The 16515-nt window shown below is 58.6% G+C and overlaps 1 protein-coding gene across 2 annotated transcripts in view; it reads right to left on the bottom strand.

Moving 5' to 3' along the window:
* The window catches only part of FGF18 (fibroblast growth factor 18), a 32012-nt gene extending 20316 nt beyond the window's left edge, over window positions 1-11696 (bottom strand). The window contains exons 1-2 of one of the 2 annotated variants that reach the window (XM_079770326.1): window positions 11152-11696; window positions 10958-10994 (exon numbers count right to left, since the gene is read on the bottom strand). In XM_079770326.1, the coding sequence (XP_079626452.1) occupies window positions 10958-10994; window positions 11152-11183 (69 nt within the window). In that variant the 5' untranslated portion in view covers window positions 11184-11696. The remainder of the gene's footprint in view (window positions 1-10957; window positions 10995-11151) is intronic. The other variant, XM_079770327.1, reaches the window with a different exon arrangement.
* Between the last annotated feature and the right edge of the window lie 4819 nt (window positions 11697-16515).

Genomic DNA, 16515 nt, shown 5'->3' with positions numbered 1-16515 from the left:
CAATCGTGTCACATCCTGATGCTCAGGGAGGGAGGCCACCCCCGGTGGGCATGTGTCCTGAAGACCTCCCACCCGTGGCCCTCAACCTTCCCGAGGTGGCTGGTCCTGTCCCCTCCCCCAGGGGCAGGCCTCCGGCCTCCCTCCCTGTCCTCCACGTCTCCTCCTGCTCACAGGAGACCTTATCGACCAGAGGTCAAACCAATCTCCTCATCCCGGGCCCTGAGGGGAGCCGTCCTGCCAGAGCCAGCCTCCCGTTACCGATTTTCTCCCCGGCGCGCTGGACGGAGACGGGCGGTGACCCGGGGTCAGCAGGCGCTATCCGGTGGCCCTTCCCCAGGATGTGGGAGGGATAATCCATCTTGCCCAGCTTCCACCATTCAAGCCCCACTCTGTGGCCCCATCAATCCCTCAGGAGGCCGCGGGGGTGGCCTCTGACACGGAAACAGTCTGTCCTCCGAAAGGGCAGGAGGCCCCTGGGCTTCTGGGGAAGACCTCTGGGGGCTCCAGGCCTTTGGGGGGGGCCGCGTCCTCTGCCCAGGGCACCCTGCCCCCTCTGCACACCTGACACCTGCCCTCAGGTGCCTCCGCGGAAGCCTTTCCGGCCCCGCCCTCCCCAGGCCGGGTTGGGGCCTCCGGACGGGACTGTAATGGCTTATTGTCCCCAGCGCCCAGCTGGTCTAGTTCATCCTGGACCTCCGGCTCTGCCCCCAGGAGGCACCCCGCAAATATATGCTCAACGCCTGTGGCCGGGACAAGGGAAACCTGGCGGCCAGATCAGCCGCCGCTCACCCCCCAGACAAGCCGGGGGCCCACGCAGGGGCCACAGGGGGCTGAAAGCCGTCCGCTGCCAGCTTGCCTCTGTTGCAGGCACTCTGCTCAGAAGCCTTTAGACCTGGTACCTCCCCTGATCCCCGCAGCCACCCACGGCGGTGGGCACCAGGAGGGCCCACTGCACAGATGGGACCTCGGCGGCAGCTCTCCAGCCACAGAGCTCCCAGGCCCGCCCGCGGGGCTCACACAAAGCAGCCGACTCAGAAACAACCTCCCTCCGCCTTTCCTGCCAGCTGGGGGGCGGGTCACCGGGCCTCGCTGCCTCTGGCGGCCTGTCTCCCCGGCCTTCCTACCTTCCTCGAACAGTCAGCGCTGCTCTCTGCCGGGACACCCCTCCAGGTGGACAGTCATCAGGGCCTTTAGCTACTGACTCCCTGCCCCAGGGCTGCCCAGGGGCAACTGGGCTACCCCCTCCACCACAGCCTCCCCCTCGGCAGCCCAGCTCCCTAACGCACCAGCGGGCTGTTTCCCAGCTCCGAGCTCCGCCCCACCGGCCCGAACCACCCAACAGGTGTGTCCCCAGGTGGGCACAATCTTTGCCATCCAGCCCCTGCCCACCTCCCAAGCCTCCTCCCTGAGGCTCCTGGCGGGGGGGAGGGGGCTTCTATGGGATAAAAAGAGGCTGGTGAGCCGCAGCCCAGTACAGCTCCCAGACATCAACCCAGGTGCCCCCTCCCACCAGGGCAACAGCCGCCATAGCTCCCCGGAAGATTTCGGCCTCACCCACCCACTCACAGCTCTGAAGGCACGTCCCGGGGCTTCCTGTTTCTTCCCGGGCCACAGACCCACCTCCCACGGACTCTGCCGCATCCCACACCACCGTCCCGCACACACAACGCGCACACGCCACACGCCACACGCCCCAGCGACGCCACAGCCAGCACTGACCTCAGGTGCTTTGAGCGCGGCAGCCCTCAGCTTTCTCATTCGCAGAACAGGAACTGTTCACAGTGTGTGTCTCAGGGGGGAAAAGTATACTAATAGCAACAGCCACAACCGTTTTCCTTCTTTGGTTTGGTTTTCTAAACGGCCTACTTCCTGAGCACATCCTCTGTGTTAAGAACCAAGTTAATGATCCTCCATCATCCCCCAGAGAGGCCCTGGGACTTGGTATGATTATTATCCCCATTTTACAGATGAGGTAACTGAGGCCTTGTCCAAAGTCAGAACTGGTGAAAAAGTAAATCTAGATCCAAATCCAGCTCCCCCTCTGTCTGTTCTAGAAACCAGCTCTCACCCCGCGCCCCTCGCCGGCTTCCATCTCCTTCTCCCCTCACCCAGCCCTCCCTCCTGAGCAGGACAGCAGTTGGTTCTGGCCACAAGCCATCGCTGGGGCAGGGACTGGCTGAAGGCCTGGAGCTCACTCCCCGACCCAAGGGAGCAGGATGGGGTCAGACTGCCCCTCCTGCCCAGGTCCCCATCCTTGAGGCCGCGCACAAGCCAGCCGTGCCCCTGTCTCCAGGCAGCCGGCCCAGAAAGGGAGGGTCTCCCTGGTCCCAGGAGGGGCAGCCCACAGACTTCCGGCCGCATTCCGCCACCGCCCGCCTCCTCCAGTGGCAGCAGCATGTGCCAGCCGTGCCCAAGCCTTCGCCAAATTCTAGATTCGAACCGGAGACCTGCACCCCAGACTCCAGGAGTGGCCCCCGATAGAGTCAGCCCCACTCTCCACCCCAAAATGCAGCTCCCCAAACTCTTCCTCGAGAGCGAGCGGCCTGGAGCGGGCGCCGGCGTCGCTGCCAGCCCCAGGGCTCCGTGGGTTATTACTATCGTGGAGAGCGAGACTGACGCTGGCTCTCGCTCAGTGGGCGCCTGCTCAGTGCCAGGCCCAAGCTAAGCGTTTTCCAGGCACCGTCTCCTTCCTCCTTGCATGACCGGGGCAGGTCTGATGACTGCCATTCCCAGGACAAAGGGAGACAGACAGGCCAAGGGACTTGCCCGAGCCATACAGAGAGTGACAGAGCCAAGATCTGAGCCCATCGCTGGCTCTAGAGCCCCCAAACTCCCCCCAGCTGGCACCCCCAGACAGAAAGAAGAGGAGGAAGGCCAGGCCCACCCCTGAATCTGCGCTTGGCTCAGCTCGATGCCCCCACCCACTGCTCAGCCCCAGGCTTCTCCCCGCTCTCCTGTTACACTCCCCGCCCCCAGCCTGGCCATTAAGCTCCCAGGGCTATCAATGTATTGATTGGCAGGGCTGAGCCGTCAGGAAGGGGGTGGGGGTGCTGCCACCCAAGGCAGCTGGCCGGAGCTCGCTCTCCCATACATCAGCCTCTCGGTACAGATCATCAATATGGGTGCTGCTGGCGGCCAGCTCTAGGGCCGGCCTGGGGGAGGGGGCAGGACTCCTAGAGACCCATAGACCCCTGCTCTCTTTCCCTTTTCTCCCCTTACCCCCTTACCCCCGCCCCACCCCACCTGCCCCCTTTCAACTCCCTCTCCCTTACAGCTCTTGGGTGAGGAGAGCAGTCATACACGCCTACAGGGTAGTAAACAGGCCCTTATTTCGGCATTCAATGCCCACCAAGGCTTTCTACATCACCCCCATTCCTGGACTTGACGCTCCAGATACCCGAGCCGACTGGGAGTCCCCTGAGCACATGAGGACGCTCCCTGCTCCGTGTACAGAGGTTCTGTGGCCTGCAAGGCTGGTCCGCACACACACGGGCGCACACACGCGCACCTCACCTGGCTCGCTCCGATTTCAAGATGCAAATGGGGCACCATCCCCAGCCAGGTCCTCCGGCCCCAGCGTCCGGTTTCCGGGCGCTTCATCAGAGGACACAGGCACCCTGTCCCCTGCACGGGTCCCTGAGGTCACTATCAAGTCCCCACGGGCAGGGCAGACCCTGAACCCCCTGTGCCACATGCCTGGCACCCTGGGGTGTGCAGAGGGGTGCTCCACCCAGGTGCTCCCCTCCGCTCCAGCACTGACCGCATTCCTCCTGCAGCCAGGCCTGCGCCAGGTGCCGCAGGGCCGCTGACTTCCAGGAGCCAGGGGCTGGCGGGCAAGCAGGCCTCCAGTCCCCCCAGTCCCCCCAGTCACTCCAGCTCACACTTACTGAACACTGACAGTGAGCCGGGCGCCGGGCCAAGTCATCCCCAGGTGACCACAACCACCCTCACGGCAACCCCAAGAGGGGGGTTCCCTCCGGATGCCCACATGAAAGAGGAGCCACACCGAGCTCAAGCCGTCTGCTCAGCACAGGGCTCCTGGGGGCCGGGCAGGTGTGAAGGCAGGCAGGGGTGGGCCTGGGTCCAGAGCCTGCGCGCCTCTGCCTCCCCGTGAGCCCCAACAGAGAACACACTGGTCATAGGAGCCGAGGGAGCCCAAGGCAGAGGTGGGTGGGAGGGAGGGCGTGGGGGATGGTGCTGAATGAAGCTGCCCCAAGTGCCGGCCACCCCTTCCCGGGGGACACTTTGAGGACAAAGCTGAAACCTTGGACGTCTTCTTTATGCCCCTCCAAACCCAGGCCGGGCCCGCCAGGCAGCGGGCGTCCCACGAGCGTTTGCTGAGGGCTCATGCGGAGAAGCACCGCATCCGAGTGCCTGCTGCTCCGCTGGCCCAAGACCAGCTGCCGTTACTCCTCCCAACAGGGACCACAGTGGTAGTCGGCTACGCCCATTTCCCATGACGAGGAGGCAGGAACTCAGAGAGGTCAAGGATCTCGCCCCAGGCCACACAGCCTGCCAGTGGTGCAGTGAGGATTCAACGCACACCGAGGTCCAAAGCCTCAGACTGGAGGCCTGATGGTGCTGACACGGGAGCGTGTCCCGCTAGCTTTCTTTGGCACCTGGAGCATATTGTGAACCTAACTTAGAATCAACTGGGCCACCATCGTTACTCCCTTACTCACTGAGTGTCAGCTACATGCTAGCTACTCCCTGGGCATTATCCCATTTAGCCCTCGCAATAATCCTTGTAAGGGTTACCCGTTTTACAGATGGGAAAACCAAGGTGCAGAGGGTTGAAGGTTAAGAGATTTGCTGCATAGCTGCTCAGCAACACAGACACGATTCAAATCCAGGTCTCTCCTGTCCAAAGCCCGTGCATGCAAGCACCACAGAAGCCACCTAACTTACCTCGCTAATACCCAGGACGGTAAACTGAGGCACAGAGAGGGAGGTCCCCCAATGAGCCAGAACCCCTGGGATCCTGAGAGTTTTTCTGTTCTATGACCCACAGGAGATCTGTCCTCGGCCCCATCCTTGGCACAGCAGCATTTTAAATGGGCCTGAGGCCTTATGCCATTTCGACGTCACGGCAAATGATATCCGAACACCTCCCGGCCCCGCCCAGCAAGCCCGACGAAAGCCAGAGGGGCCCGCTTACTCGCTGAGGGTCCATCACAAATGGCCATACTCAGGCCCAAAGTGCGGACAGTGGGCCTCAATTACTCAATTACTTTCTGAGGCCCAGAAGGTCTCCCCTCGCCGGGCCACACTGGCAGGGCCCTGGCACTGCCCGTCCCGGAGTGCTCGACCATGGGCCTTTCGAGTGGGGACGCCCACCCAGCAAAAAATACGGAACCAGCCCCTGCCCTCAGAAAGGCACCAGTCCATGCCTCCCCTCTCCCTTGACCAGCTCTGGGCCAGGGGACTTCCTACCCTGACAGGAGACTGATGGTGAGGGAGACCCCCCAGGGGCACAGGGCCAGGTCTGCAAATGCAGACGAGAGGTCAGAGGGCTGGGCTCCCCCCTGCCCCTGCTCCACGCCCTCAGGAAGGAGGGCCTGTCTTGTTGGTTGTTTTCTTCCCATCTTACTTGTGCAGTAGCTGAGACCCAGAGAGGTTAAGTAACTTGTCCAAGGTTGCACAGCAAAGACAAGGCCAAGCAACCATTTGAGCCAGGCTGGCAGACTTGAGCCCTCACACTGTTATTTAAGAAGTCCGGGTTCTGCTTCTAGGAATATATCCTAAGAAACCCGAAACACCAATCGGAAAGAATGTGTGCACCCCTATGTTCATAGCAGCACAATTTACCATAGCTGAGATCTGGAAACCGCCCAAGTGCCCATCAGTAGGTGAGTGGATAAAAAAGCTGTGGTACATTTACACCATGGAATACTATGCAGCTGTGAAAAAGGAGGATCTCTTACCCTTTGAGACAACATGGAGGGACCTGGAGAGTATCACGCTAAGTGAAATAAGCCAGTCAGAGAATGACAAGTATCACATGATCTCACTCATATGTGGAATCTAAGTAACAAAATAAAGTGATGAACTGAGTAAATCCAGAGACATAGAAGCATGGGACAGAGTGCGGAATCTGGGAGGGGAGGCGGGGGAGGGTGGGTGGGTGGGAGGTAATCAACCAAGGACCTTGTATGCTTATAGGCATGGCCCATGGACACAGACAATAGGATGCTGAAGGCCTGGGGTGGGGGGGCAGGAGTGGGCTGGAGGGGGTCAACGGAGGGAAAAGGGGGACATACGTAATACTTTCAACAATAAAGATTTTTCTTAAAAAAAAGAAGTCCGGGACCTAGAGCCGCACAACTCAGAGGAGAAAACACCTGTGCCTCCTCTTGCTATTCGACCAATGGCAGCTTATGCCCGGCCTCTGAGCCTCACTGTCTTCACCTGCGGATCCCGCGTCCCAGCGGCTGGGAGGCTCCCCCGGAGCTGTGAGCAAGCGCCTGCCGGTCAGAGTGAGCGCCATGCCTGCTGGCGGCTCGGGTGTCCCCGTCAGGCCGAGCCTGCACTCTGATCCCCACACTCACAGAGTTCCTGCTGGAGGACAAGGTCAGAGCCAAGAGGTCCTGCCGAGGACAGGAAGGCCCCTCCCTGCCCCTCCCGCTCCCTTTGGGGGCCCCGTGTCCAGGGTGGAGGCAGTGCTGCGGCCCGGACACGAAGCCCCAAGCTGCTGGCACTGGCCGTGCCAACCACCAGAAATTTTAAAAATCCACCTTCTTATCTCAGGCAGGTGACATTCCCGGCCGCAGGAATGCTGGCAGGGTGCCCCCTCCCCCTCCTGGCTGGGAAAGAAGCTGAGAGGGGAGTGCCGAATCCCCCGCCCCACCCCCAAAAACACCCACCACTGGCTCTGAGACCCTTCAGACCCCAACATTCCAGGAAGTTCAGAGCTTGCAGGCGGAGCCAGGTGGCCTCCACCGCAGACCCCTCCCTGGGCAAGCCCATCCCCCACCACAGCGGCCACAGGGAGCTCTCCCTGGGGACCCCCAGCGTGCCTCCTGGGAATCCGTCTCCCCACCAGCATTCTCTCTGAATAATTTCCTTATTCTTCCTGAAGACACCTGCCTGGAGTGGTGGGAAGAAATACAAGCTCCCGAATCCAGACTCTGGGCTTGAACGAGTCCCTTCCCTGCTCTGTGCCTCAGTTTCTCCATCTGTGGAGTAGGAGTGTTACCCTCACTCACTTCAGGAGGAAGAATAAAACAAACTTCTGATGCAAGAACCACTTTCAAAGTCCTACAAGCAGGGCTCTGACCGGAGGCAGGTGGTTTCTCCCACCTGAGCTGGACACACCTGCCCCACCACACACACACACACACACACACACACACACACACACACACACACGGCACAGCCCGGGAGGGGGACAAGGCGGGGGGGGGGGAGTAAAGGAGCTCCTGTTTACCCAACACTCTGCCCCTCTAGACGGGGAACCCTGGAGGCCAGCAACACAGGGCCAGCAGGAAGCAGGCTCCCCGAAAGTATTTGTTGAATGAATATCTGACTGAATGGGTGGAAAAGATGATGTCACCGCTTTAAGGGATGGGAAGAGATTAACCCAAGAACATATATGCATGTAGGCATAGCCCATGGACACAGACAATGGTGTGGGGAGGGGATGGGGCAGGGGCTGGGTGGAGGGGAGGCAAAGGAGGGGGAAATGGGGGGCATCTGTAATACTGCCAACAATAAATAATAAAAGAAGTTAAGTTAAATTAAAAGCTCTATCAAACAGGGCACCTTCCCACCCTCTTCACGTCACGAAAGACAGTCTCCAGCATCCCCCACCTGGCCAGCTCGCGGGTGCAGACCTCCCCGGGAGGCCGGGCGCGGGGTGTGAGTGTCAGGCTTAGGCGAGGGGCATGGAGAGAAACTTGGAAACTTGAACACGGGCGGTGAGAGAGGAAGCGGCGCTGCGGGAGGGACCGGGGCGGCGGAGGCCCCCCTCCCCGCCGCCTCTGCCCGGCTGTCTAGGGACGGCCAGGACCTAGCCGAGCCTGGCGGCGGGAACAATGCCGGGCAGGTGCCGGCCGAGCTGCGTGAAAGGCCCGGCCCGGTGTCATTGTCAGCGCTCAGCCAAGTGCAGAAAAGCAATTTACTGGTCACGCCGCTTGCTCCCCTTGGAAATTTTTAAAATTCTTCCGATTTGAGCTATCCGCGGTGTCCCAGGTCGTGTGGAGAAGGGATTTTATTAAATCTCAGCTTCCCACTTCCTGGGGTAGCGGCGGGAAGGCGGGGCTCACCCCGTGGGGGTGGGGAGGACCAAGTCTGGCATTGACTATGCTCAGGGAAATGTGGCTGGGGGGGGGTGGGGGTGGCGGGGGCCCATTCTGGGCCCGGTGGCTGATGGATGGGAAGAGGGGAGGAGCCCAAAAACTTCACTGCTCCAGTCCCCCAAAACATGGAGGTGGGGGGAAGGGCACGGGTGTGCTCCTGGCGGATGCGGCTTTGCAGGACTTCTTGCACACCTATCAGGGCCACTCCGTTCACCAATGAGGAAGCCAAGGCTCACGGGGTCGACAGATAGGGCAAGATGGGGGTGCACAGCCCTTCCGCTGTGCAGGAGGCCGGGCCCTGCTCACGAGGGGACCTCCCGCTCCCTCCGGGGAGGCGCACCCTGCGCAGGCAGCAGCTTCGCGGCAGGAGTCTGCCCAACACCCCTCCTAGGGAGCAGGCTTCACACTCCCACAACTCACCCGGGGTCCCCCCTCTCTCTCTCAGCCACCCCACCTTTGTCCCCGGAGCGTGAGTGGGGACATGAGCCTGCCAACCTTCTGTGCCACCCTATGGTAGTGCTCCTTCACCAGGAATCCCAGGTGCCTTTGAAAACCGGTGGGGAGCTGGGAACCCCGGCCCAGACACGAGCACATTTGGACACCGTTTGGTGCAATGTTTCGGGGGGGGGGCCCTCCCACCCCATCCTGAGACACTCTTAGGGTGAAGGGGTTAAAAACATCAGTCCTACGGCAGTTTGAAAGGGGAGGGGAGGTAGGAGAGGGGGCTCCCTCACCTGCTGGAAGTCCTAACCCATATGGACGTAACCCAGACAGACCACCCAGCTCTTTCCCGGGAGGCTGGCTCTAGCTCTGGCCAAGGAGGTGGAGGTGGGGTGCAGGGGCCAGGTTCCCTCCCTCACACTCCCCCAGAGAACACAAAGACCACACAGCAACCCCTCCTGGGCCCCACTTCAAGGACGGAGAGGCAGGAGAGGCAGCGAGCATCCATCGGGAAGCTTGGGCAACAAAGTCCGCAGCCATCTCTCCGCGTGCCCGGCTCTCGGGGAAAGGGCTCTTGCCCGGGTCAGACAAGCAGATCCGCCAGCGCGACCCCAGGGCCTGCCCTCTGCTTAGGGCCTCAGCTGCAAACCAGGCAGGCCATGCCTGGCACTGGTCTCTCTCTCTGACACCAGCCATCCCCCCACCCCCACCCCCGCCGCCACACAGGGTCACATCTGCTTTGGCAAACAGCCAGTCTTAAGTTACTGACTCCAGTTGTATTGATTCAAGGAGTCACCGGGGACCCCCCAGCCTGGCCAAGAGGAGGAAAGAACCCATCAGTCCATCCATCCATCCATCCATCCATCCATCTACCCGTCCATCCTTCCTTCCAGTCCCCAGCCCCAACAAGCTGCCCCCAGCTCAATGCCCATCCTGGTGGTAACAATCCTCTCCCAGAAGTGGGAGGGAGATAGGCAGACCCACCACCGGCACCCAGCACTGTGCGAGAGGCGGCTGAGCGCCCACAGCCCCCGCACACTGCACTCCTGGTGCTGGAACCCTGGGCACCACCCGTTCCCCTGCTCAAGGCCCCTCGGCACCTCGGGAACCCAGACGCCTGAAGCCTAAGCATCCTCTCTAACCTTGTGAGGACACCTGCCTTCGACAGAGGTGGACGGGGAAGATAATCTCTTTTGGCCCCAGTCCAGCTCCTCCGGGGGCCCCTCCCCTGCCGCTCTCGGTGGGTGGGGGGCGAGGGCAGCTGGCACTTCCTATTCCCTTTCCCTTCGCACCACCCCCCCCCCCCAACCACCGTGCTGAGGTAGCCCTGGTCTGGTTCTAATCGGGACTGAAGTCGGCTCCCTCTTTCCCTCTTCTCTCCACCGCCCCCCCCCCCCCCCCTTCCTTCATTTCCACGGCTTTGGAAGCCGGAGTGTTCCAACTGTCTGCGTGCCAAGACCTTCCCGAGTCTGAAAGCTGCTGAAGTAACAGATCAGATTTTAGCAAGTGCTTTCCAGGCTGAGCGCCAAGCCCTCTTCTGATTCACTGAGAGCGAGCGAGCGAGCGAGCGAGCGGGGAGCGAGGCGGGGAACCAGCCGAGGGCTGCACCACCGTGGGCGAGGGTGTGCGGAGCGTGGCCGGCTCAGGAGTGGCCGCGCGGAGGCCGCCCCTCGGCCCCGGCGCCCTGCTCTGCTCCCTCTTAGACCCATCTCCCCTGGTCCCGCGTCTCCGTGTTCGTCAGTCTGTCTGTCTGTCTACCTCTCTCAATGCTGCAAATGCCTTAGAAACCACAGAGTAATTTACAACTGAAGCTAATTCTCCCCGGACTCGAAACCCACTCGGCTGAGAGGAGGCTTTTTGTCTGGAAGAGCGATCGGGGATGTGAAGGGACGGACGGCAGGGAAAACCCCTGGTCCCAGCTCCTCGCCGGCTGCGGGCAGGGGGCTTGGAGCAGCACATTGCGGCGGCTCAGCCCGCCGGCTCCCGGATCTCCTCCCGGCAGAGGCCGACAGGGGCCGCGCGCCGGCGCGCCCCCGAAGCGGAGACCCCTGCCCTGGGCCAGGCCCCCGCCGGCGCAGGGCGCGCGCGGAGCCGCCCTTCCGCGCCCTGGGAACAGGTGCACTGGGCTCGGCGCCCGGGAGGGGTGGGGCGCAGGGAGGGGGCGCGGCGTGTACCGCGAAGCAGGGGCGGGGGGAGGTCAGAGTCAGGGTCCCACGTACCTGTACCTGGAAGCACAGCAGCAGGAAGTGTAAACACCTGCAGGAGAGAGAAGGAGAGGTGTTCAGAGGGACGTCAAAGAGGGGGGCGCGCGGACAGACGGAGACGCCGTCCGAAAGTCAGACGGGAGTGCCGACAGAGCCCGGGCACCCAGACAAACGACCCCGGATGGGCAGCCCCAGGCGCGAGCACTTACAGGCAAGTGCAGGCGGAGGGCGCTGAATACATCGCTGGGCGGGGAGGAGGCGGCGGCTCCTAGCCCAGCCTGCACATGTCCGCTCCGCGCGGCCGGGACCGGGCGCCTCCGCCGGCGCCGCCGCCGCCGCCGCCTCTGCTGCTGCTCCCTCCTCGCCGGTTGCTGCTGCTGCAGACTCTGCTGCTCCGGGGCGCTCCGCGGCGCGCCCTGCGGCATCAGCGCCCCGCGCGGCTCCTCCCGAGCGCTGCGCCCTCCGGGCTGGCGCGGGGGCTGCGGGGCGGCCGCAGCTATGCAGGAGGCGCCCAGCCGGTGCGGGGAAGCTTGCTCACTGCCGGCCGGCCGGCCGTCCGGGCGTCCACGGGAAACTGGCTGCCCGGTTCACTCCGGGGACAGCATGCGTGGCGGGGCTGGAAGCTGGGGTGCGCTCTCTGGCCGGGGCGCGGGGCTGCGCGGGGCCAGGGGTCAGCGCTCCGGGGCTGGAGCGCGCGGCTGCTGCACGACCGCGTCACGGCCGCTCCGTCTGGGCGCCCGCCGGCTCATGTCTCCTCCTCCGCGTCTCTCCGGCCGTGCGCATCGCCGCCTCCCACCACTGGCGGCGGCCGGGGCGTTTTCTACGCGCGGGCGGCGAGGGGGCGGGGGGGCCGGGGGCGGGCCCGGGCCCGAGCCGGCACAATGAGGATGCGGGGCCCGGGGGCTCCCCCCTCGGGGCGCGGCCGGACGGGCGCTCAGCTCGCCTGGGTGCGCCGCGCCCACATCAAAGGCGGCCCTGCCTGCTAGCCTGCCTGCCGCGGCCTCTCCACTGCCTCCTCCTTCTCCTGGCGGCTCCGGTTGGAGGGAGGCGCTCAGACTCTCGGCGATGGGACCGGCAGCTCCAAAGGGGCAGAGCCCGGGAGACTGGAGCTGGTAAGCGTTAGAAGCCGTCGGAGCTCTGCGCCAGCGAGCAGTGACCCGCGCCGCGGCGCAAAAGGTGCCCGAATTGGGCAGGCAGTGGTTCCCAAGAACGCAGTTAGCTGCGGAACGTCCTCCCTCGCCCTCGCCCACATTCCCTCCTCATTCTCACACCCACTAGCGCTTGAGTCGGGGAGCCAGGAGGGGGCGGGTCAGGCCCAGCCCCTGGGGCGGCTCCTTTTAAGAGGGGTCACTTTTACCCGCCCTGTGAGTCCACGCAGGATGGTGGCGTGTCCCAGCTGCCCTCTCAGACACCTGGCCACACTAAGTGACCCCCTTCCACTCTCTCCTTCCTGCATTAGATACAAACAAGTGCAGAAAACCTTGTGAGGTTGAGGGGGAGGGGTCTCCAGGGTGTCTCTTCCCCTCGGGGCTCGCGGCTGGGTACTCGGATCCCAGCGGGGCTCTCCCGTAGGCGAGCCAGCTTTGGAAACGCATGACTGCCATCTAGAGGCTCAGAGGCTTCACTGCAACCCCAGCCCGGGCTGGCTACGGCCCGGGCGGAGCCAGCAGGACTCTGGTCAGCGACCACTCTAGGCCCAACTCTGGTGTCCTGGCTGGAGACTTGCTTCCCTTGGCATGCTCAGCAGTTTGACCCCTTTAACCAGGACCCCTCTGAGGACATCTCTTCTCACCGCCTCTGCCCCTTCAGAGGCATCACTCCTACCCTCCCCACCAACCTCAAAACGATGTTCTTGTCACATGCAACTGCTGGACTGTGGGGCCCACCACAGCAAGTCTCTCTGCCTTTGACACCAAGGGGAAAAGGTCATAGTGGGAAAGAAACTGAACAAGCTCAAAAAACAAAACCCAGGAATCCAAATTACTGGGTTTAAAACCTCCTTGTGTCATGGGCTGGGGTTGATGTTCCCATTTCACTGGAGTGTAAACTGAAGTAGGTGCTATGGAACCCAGCTATTCCCTAGTCACGGAATATGAAATGGCAACAATTGTCCAAAACACCAGGCCTCTCTGCAAGCCATGTTCGGCTCCCTTCCGAAGCTGAGGCTGTCTTAAACAGATCGCCTGTTTCAGCATTGGACACAAGTGCAGATAACCTTTTCAAAACTAGCTGCCACGTGATGGGGAAAGTTCTTGTGTGGAGTGCTTGGCTGAATGTACGTAGGCATTCTCATTGCCAGAACTGGACTTGCAGTTACTGGTTAAGTCCCAAGTCCTAGAGAAAATTAACCTACCCCAAGATAGGTGCAATGACCAGATGCCACAGACATGGACAGAAATGCCCTGCAGGGCCCGAGCTTGAGTTTATACGAAGAACTCGGACAGACCAGTCAAGAGGTAGTTTTGACCAAGTGAGGTGTTTGAAGTATCTCCTGGCTAAGAATCTTCCAAGTTTTCTATCCTGTTCTCTATTACTTTTGGATGGAATAGGTCTATTATGTTCTACCTAAAATGCTTGGTTTTCTTCCAATGCTCAGATAAAGCATATTTGTCCATCTCACAAATAAGACTGTCACTCAAATACGACTGACCAAAGAGTTGTCAAGAGAACAGTTCTGAGTAAGGATATAAACTCAAGTCAGAGGTCCTAGACATGACTATTGCTTCTAACATTTACTTATGAACTACAGCAAGTCTGTCTGTGCTTCCTACAAACAAACCATGGCTAAGAACAGTTACAACTCAGTTGTGTTACTGAATGAAGTCAGGCACACGAAGGCTCCAGGAGTTTTTAGCTTTTATTAATTTGCTAATTATGGATTTCAGGTTATTTTCACATGAAGTTGGGAGGTGTTCAACCTGACTCCAAATCCAGTCATTTTATATAGTTTTCACATAACATACATGAATCTTAAATGTTCTTTCCATCTGAATTGGGCGTGTTCGTATAGCACTTAGGATGTGCCACTATTTGTCATTTCTCATCAATTTAATCACCACTTACTGAGATCCTGTGTAGTGGGTCCTGGGTGAAGAAGGCCAATAAGCAGAGCTGACTGTGCAAAGGAATATTCCAGGCAAAAGACGTCAAGTGCCTGCAAGTAGGAAAAGGCTGGGTGACAGGCAGGGTTGGCCAGGGGGTAAGAAGTGGCCGATGAGGGTGAGAACAGGCAATGCTTGGTCATCCTTTGCAAAGGCCTTTTTTCCTAAAAGGTACTATTTATATAAAATTTTTAAATGCATGTTTCACGTGTACTTGGAGTTTAACAAATATTTAGTTATGCAAACACCTTTCCAGGTAACTTCCCCTCACCCATCACTAGCCCCAAGTTACCATTAATCTATTGGCTCTAGATTCTAGTTTCACATAAATGGAACCATATATTATGTGCTTGTGTCCAGCTCCTTTTGCTCAACATGTTTGTGAGACTCATCCTTCCTTGTCTGTTGTTGCTTTTCTCTATAGATGTTCCTTTTTATTGCCAAGTAGTACTCAACAGTGTGGATATCACAGTTTGTTTGACAATTTATCAAAGGCTTTGAAACGGAAGTTTAAACTCGTTTTTAGAACTGCAGGCGAACTGGCAGCATGCGACAGTGGCAGCAGTGAACAGGCTGCCAGTCCAGGCCACAGTTCGGTGGTTGGGATTAGGTGGCTGTGCTAGTCCTGCAGGAACCATCAGACCTGCGTTTCACCCCCAGCTCTAGGCCAGTGAACTCTCAATTTTCTGAGATTCACATCTCACATCTGCAAAACCCCTGGTTGCCTTAAGGGAAATTGAGAAGGTATATTGACTGCTAGCCCAATGAATGTCAGCCCCGCAGGTTAGGTACCTGTTTTGCTACTGACTAACCCTAAATACTTTAAGTCAGTATGTATCCAAATTAGAGGCCCGGTGCATGACATTCGTGCACTGTGTGATGTCCCTCAGCCCAGCTTGTGCCCTCTTGGTCTGTGACCTCTCAGGGGATGTCCAACTGCCAGATTAGGCCTGCTCCCCCGAGGGGTCCTTAGCGCTGCTGCACAGGGGGGAAGACTCCCGCCGCCACAATGTTCGCCAGCCGTGAGCCAGCTTCTGGCTGAGCAGCACTCCCCGTGGGAGCACACTGACCATCAGGGGGCAGTTCCAGCATTGAGCATCTGCCCCCTGGTGGTCAGTGTGTGTGATACAACTGGTCATTTGGCCGCTCAGTCCATTTGCATATTAGGGTTTTATTATATAGGATGTTTAGATCCTATCTGGTTTTCAAGTGAAAGTAAACTAACAGCATCTCAATCTGTTTCAGCCTCTCTCCAATGATAAAACTTTTTAAACAAAGATGGGAGAACCTTCAGCCCAAGAACATGAGACAAACGCAGCCTTCTAGCCTTCAACAGGCTCAGCAGTTTAGTAAGAAAAGTACACCCTTAGCAGAGGAGGCTCTTAAATTTTCTCAAAACCACCTCTTGAAGCTTTCACAGCACTAAAACAGGTCCTCTACTGCCAAGTTTGAGTCAAGGAGCAACTGGCTCTTTGGTGAGAAATGGCTGGAAGATATCCTTTATTTTCAGAAATAAGTTTAACCCTATTATCTCAATAGCCCACACCATATCTTTGATGAGTAAGCTCAGTATTTGTAACCCTCAAAACTTTTTTGCCCTTGAATAAAAGCCCCACACCCTTGACAATGTTTATCTCCCTTCATTGAGCTAGTTGTCAAAACCACATACTCCCTTCTGCAAGCTTTGTGACATACCACTATAAGCCTCCATCCATCACAACCCATCATTTGCTCAATCCAGTTCAGAGAGTCCAATCTGCTCTCCCCAAATGGCCTTATTAACCTATTTTGTTCTCTGGTGAGGCTGAAGGTAACAGCTCTAGAGGTCTCACCCATGACCTAACCTTACACGATTAAGACATCAAATGAAGAGAAGCTTCCGGCAGTCAGCCACCAAGTGCATCTCTGCCTCTGCTCAGCTAAACATCAACAAGCAGTGCTCTCACCCAGACTGTGGTCTCTAAATACCACCGTTTTCTTAACCAAAGCTCCTTGGAGAAATGGATCGATCCAGGTCTGAGAAAATTAAGATGCTTGACATCAAAGACTACTGGAGTCTGTGATGGTAGGAGCAAGCTTGAAGGGGATTCCATTGCACAAAGATAAAATACACTGGACTGAAACACAAATACCTAAAAGTCTGATTTCAGGATACTTAAACTCACTGGTTACTCTGAGGTTGCTAGGACAAGAATCCATCGTTCAGAAAACTGGCAAAATAAAACATCAAAAATATTTTTCAGTTAGGTACAAATGGAGGCAATAAAAGTGGGGATTTTAAAGAAAATGCCTGCAGAATAACGAATGGTATTTTGCTAAGGCTAAATCGTTAAAAAACACTCATGTTGACTGACTTATGGGAAATATAGTTGATTCAAGCAGCAAGTACTTTAAAAAGGCAACTGCAGACCCACCTAAAGCCAAGTAGTATTCCTAGCGAAGGAACTATAAATCCCCAAATTTGATTAACAA

Source organism: Cnephaeus nilssonii (assembly GCF_951640355.1).
Source record: "Cnephaeus nilssonii genome assembly, chromosome: 5".
In the NCBI taxonomy this organism is placed as follows: Eukaryota; Metazoa; Chordata; class Mammalia; order Chiroptera; family Vespertilionidae; genus Cnephaeus; species Cnephaeus nilssonii.
Note: the sequence above shows the minus strand (reverse complement) of the source record. Positions and strands in the feature narration are given on the sequence as shown.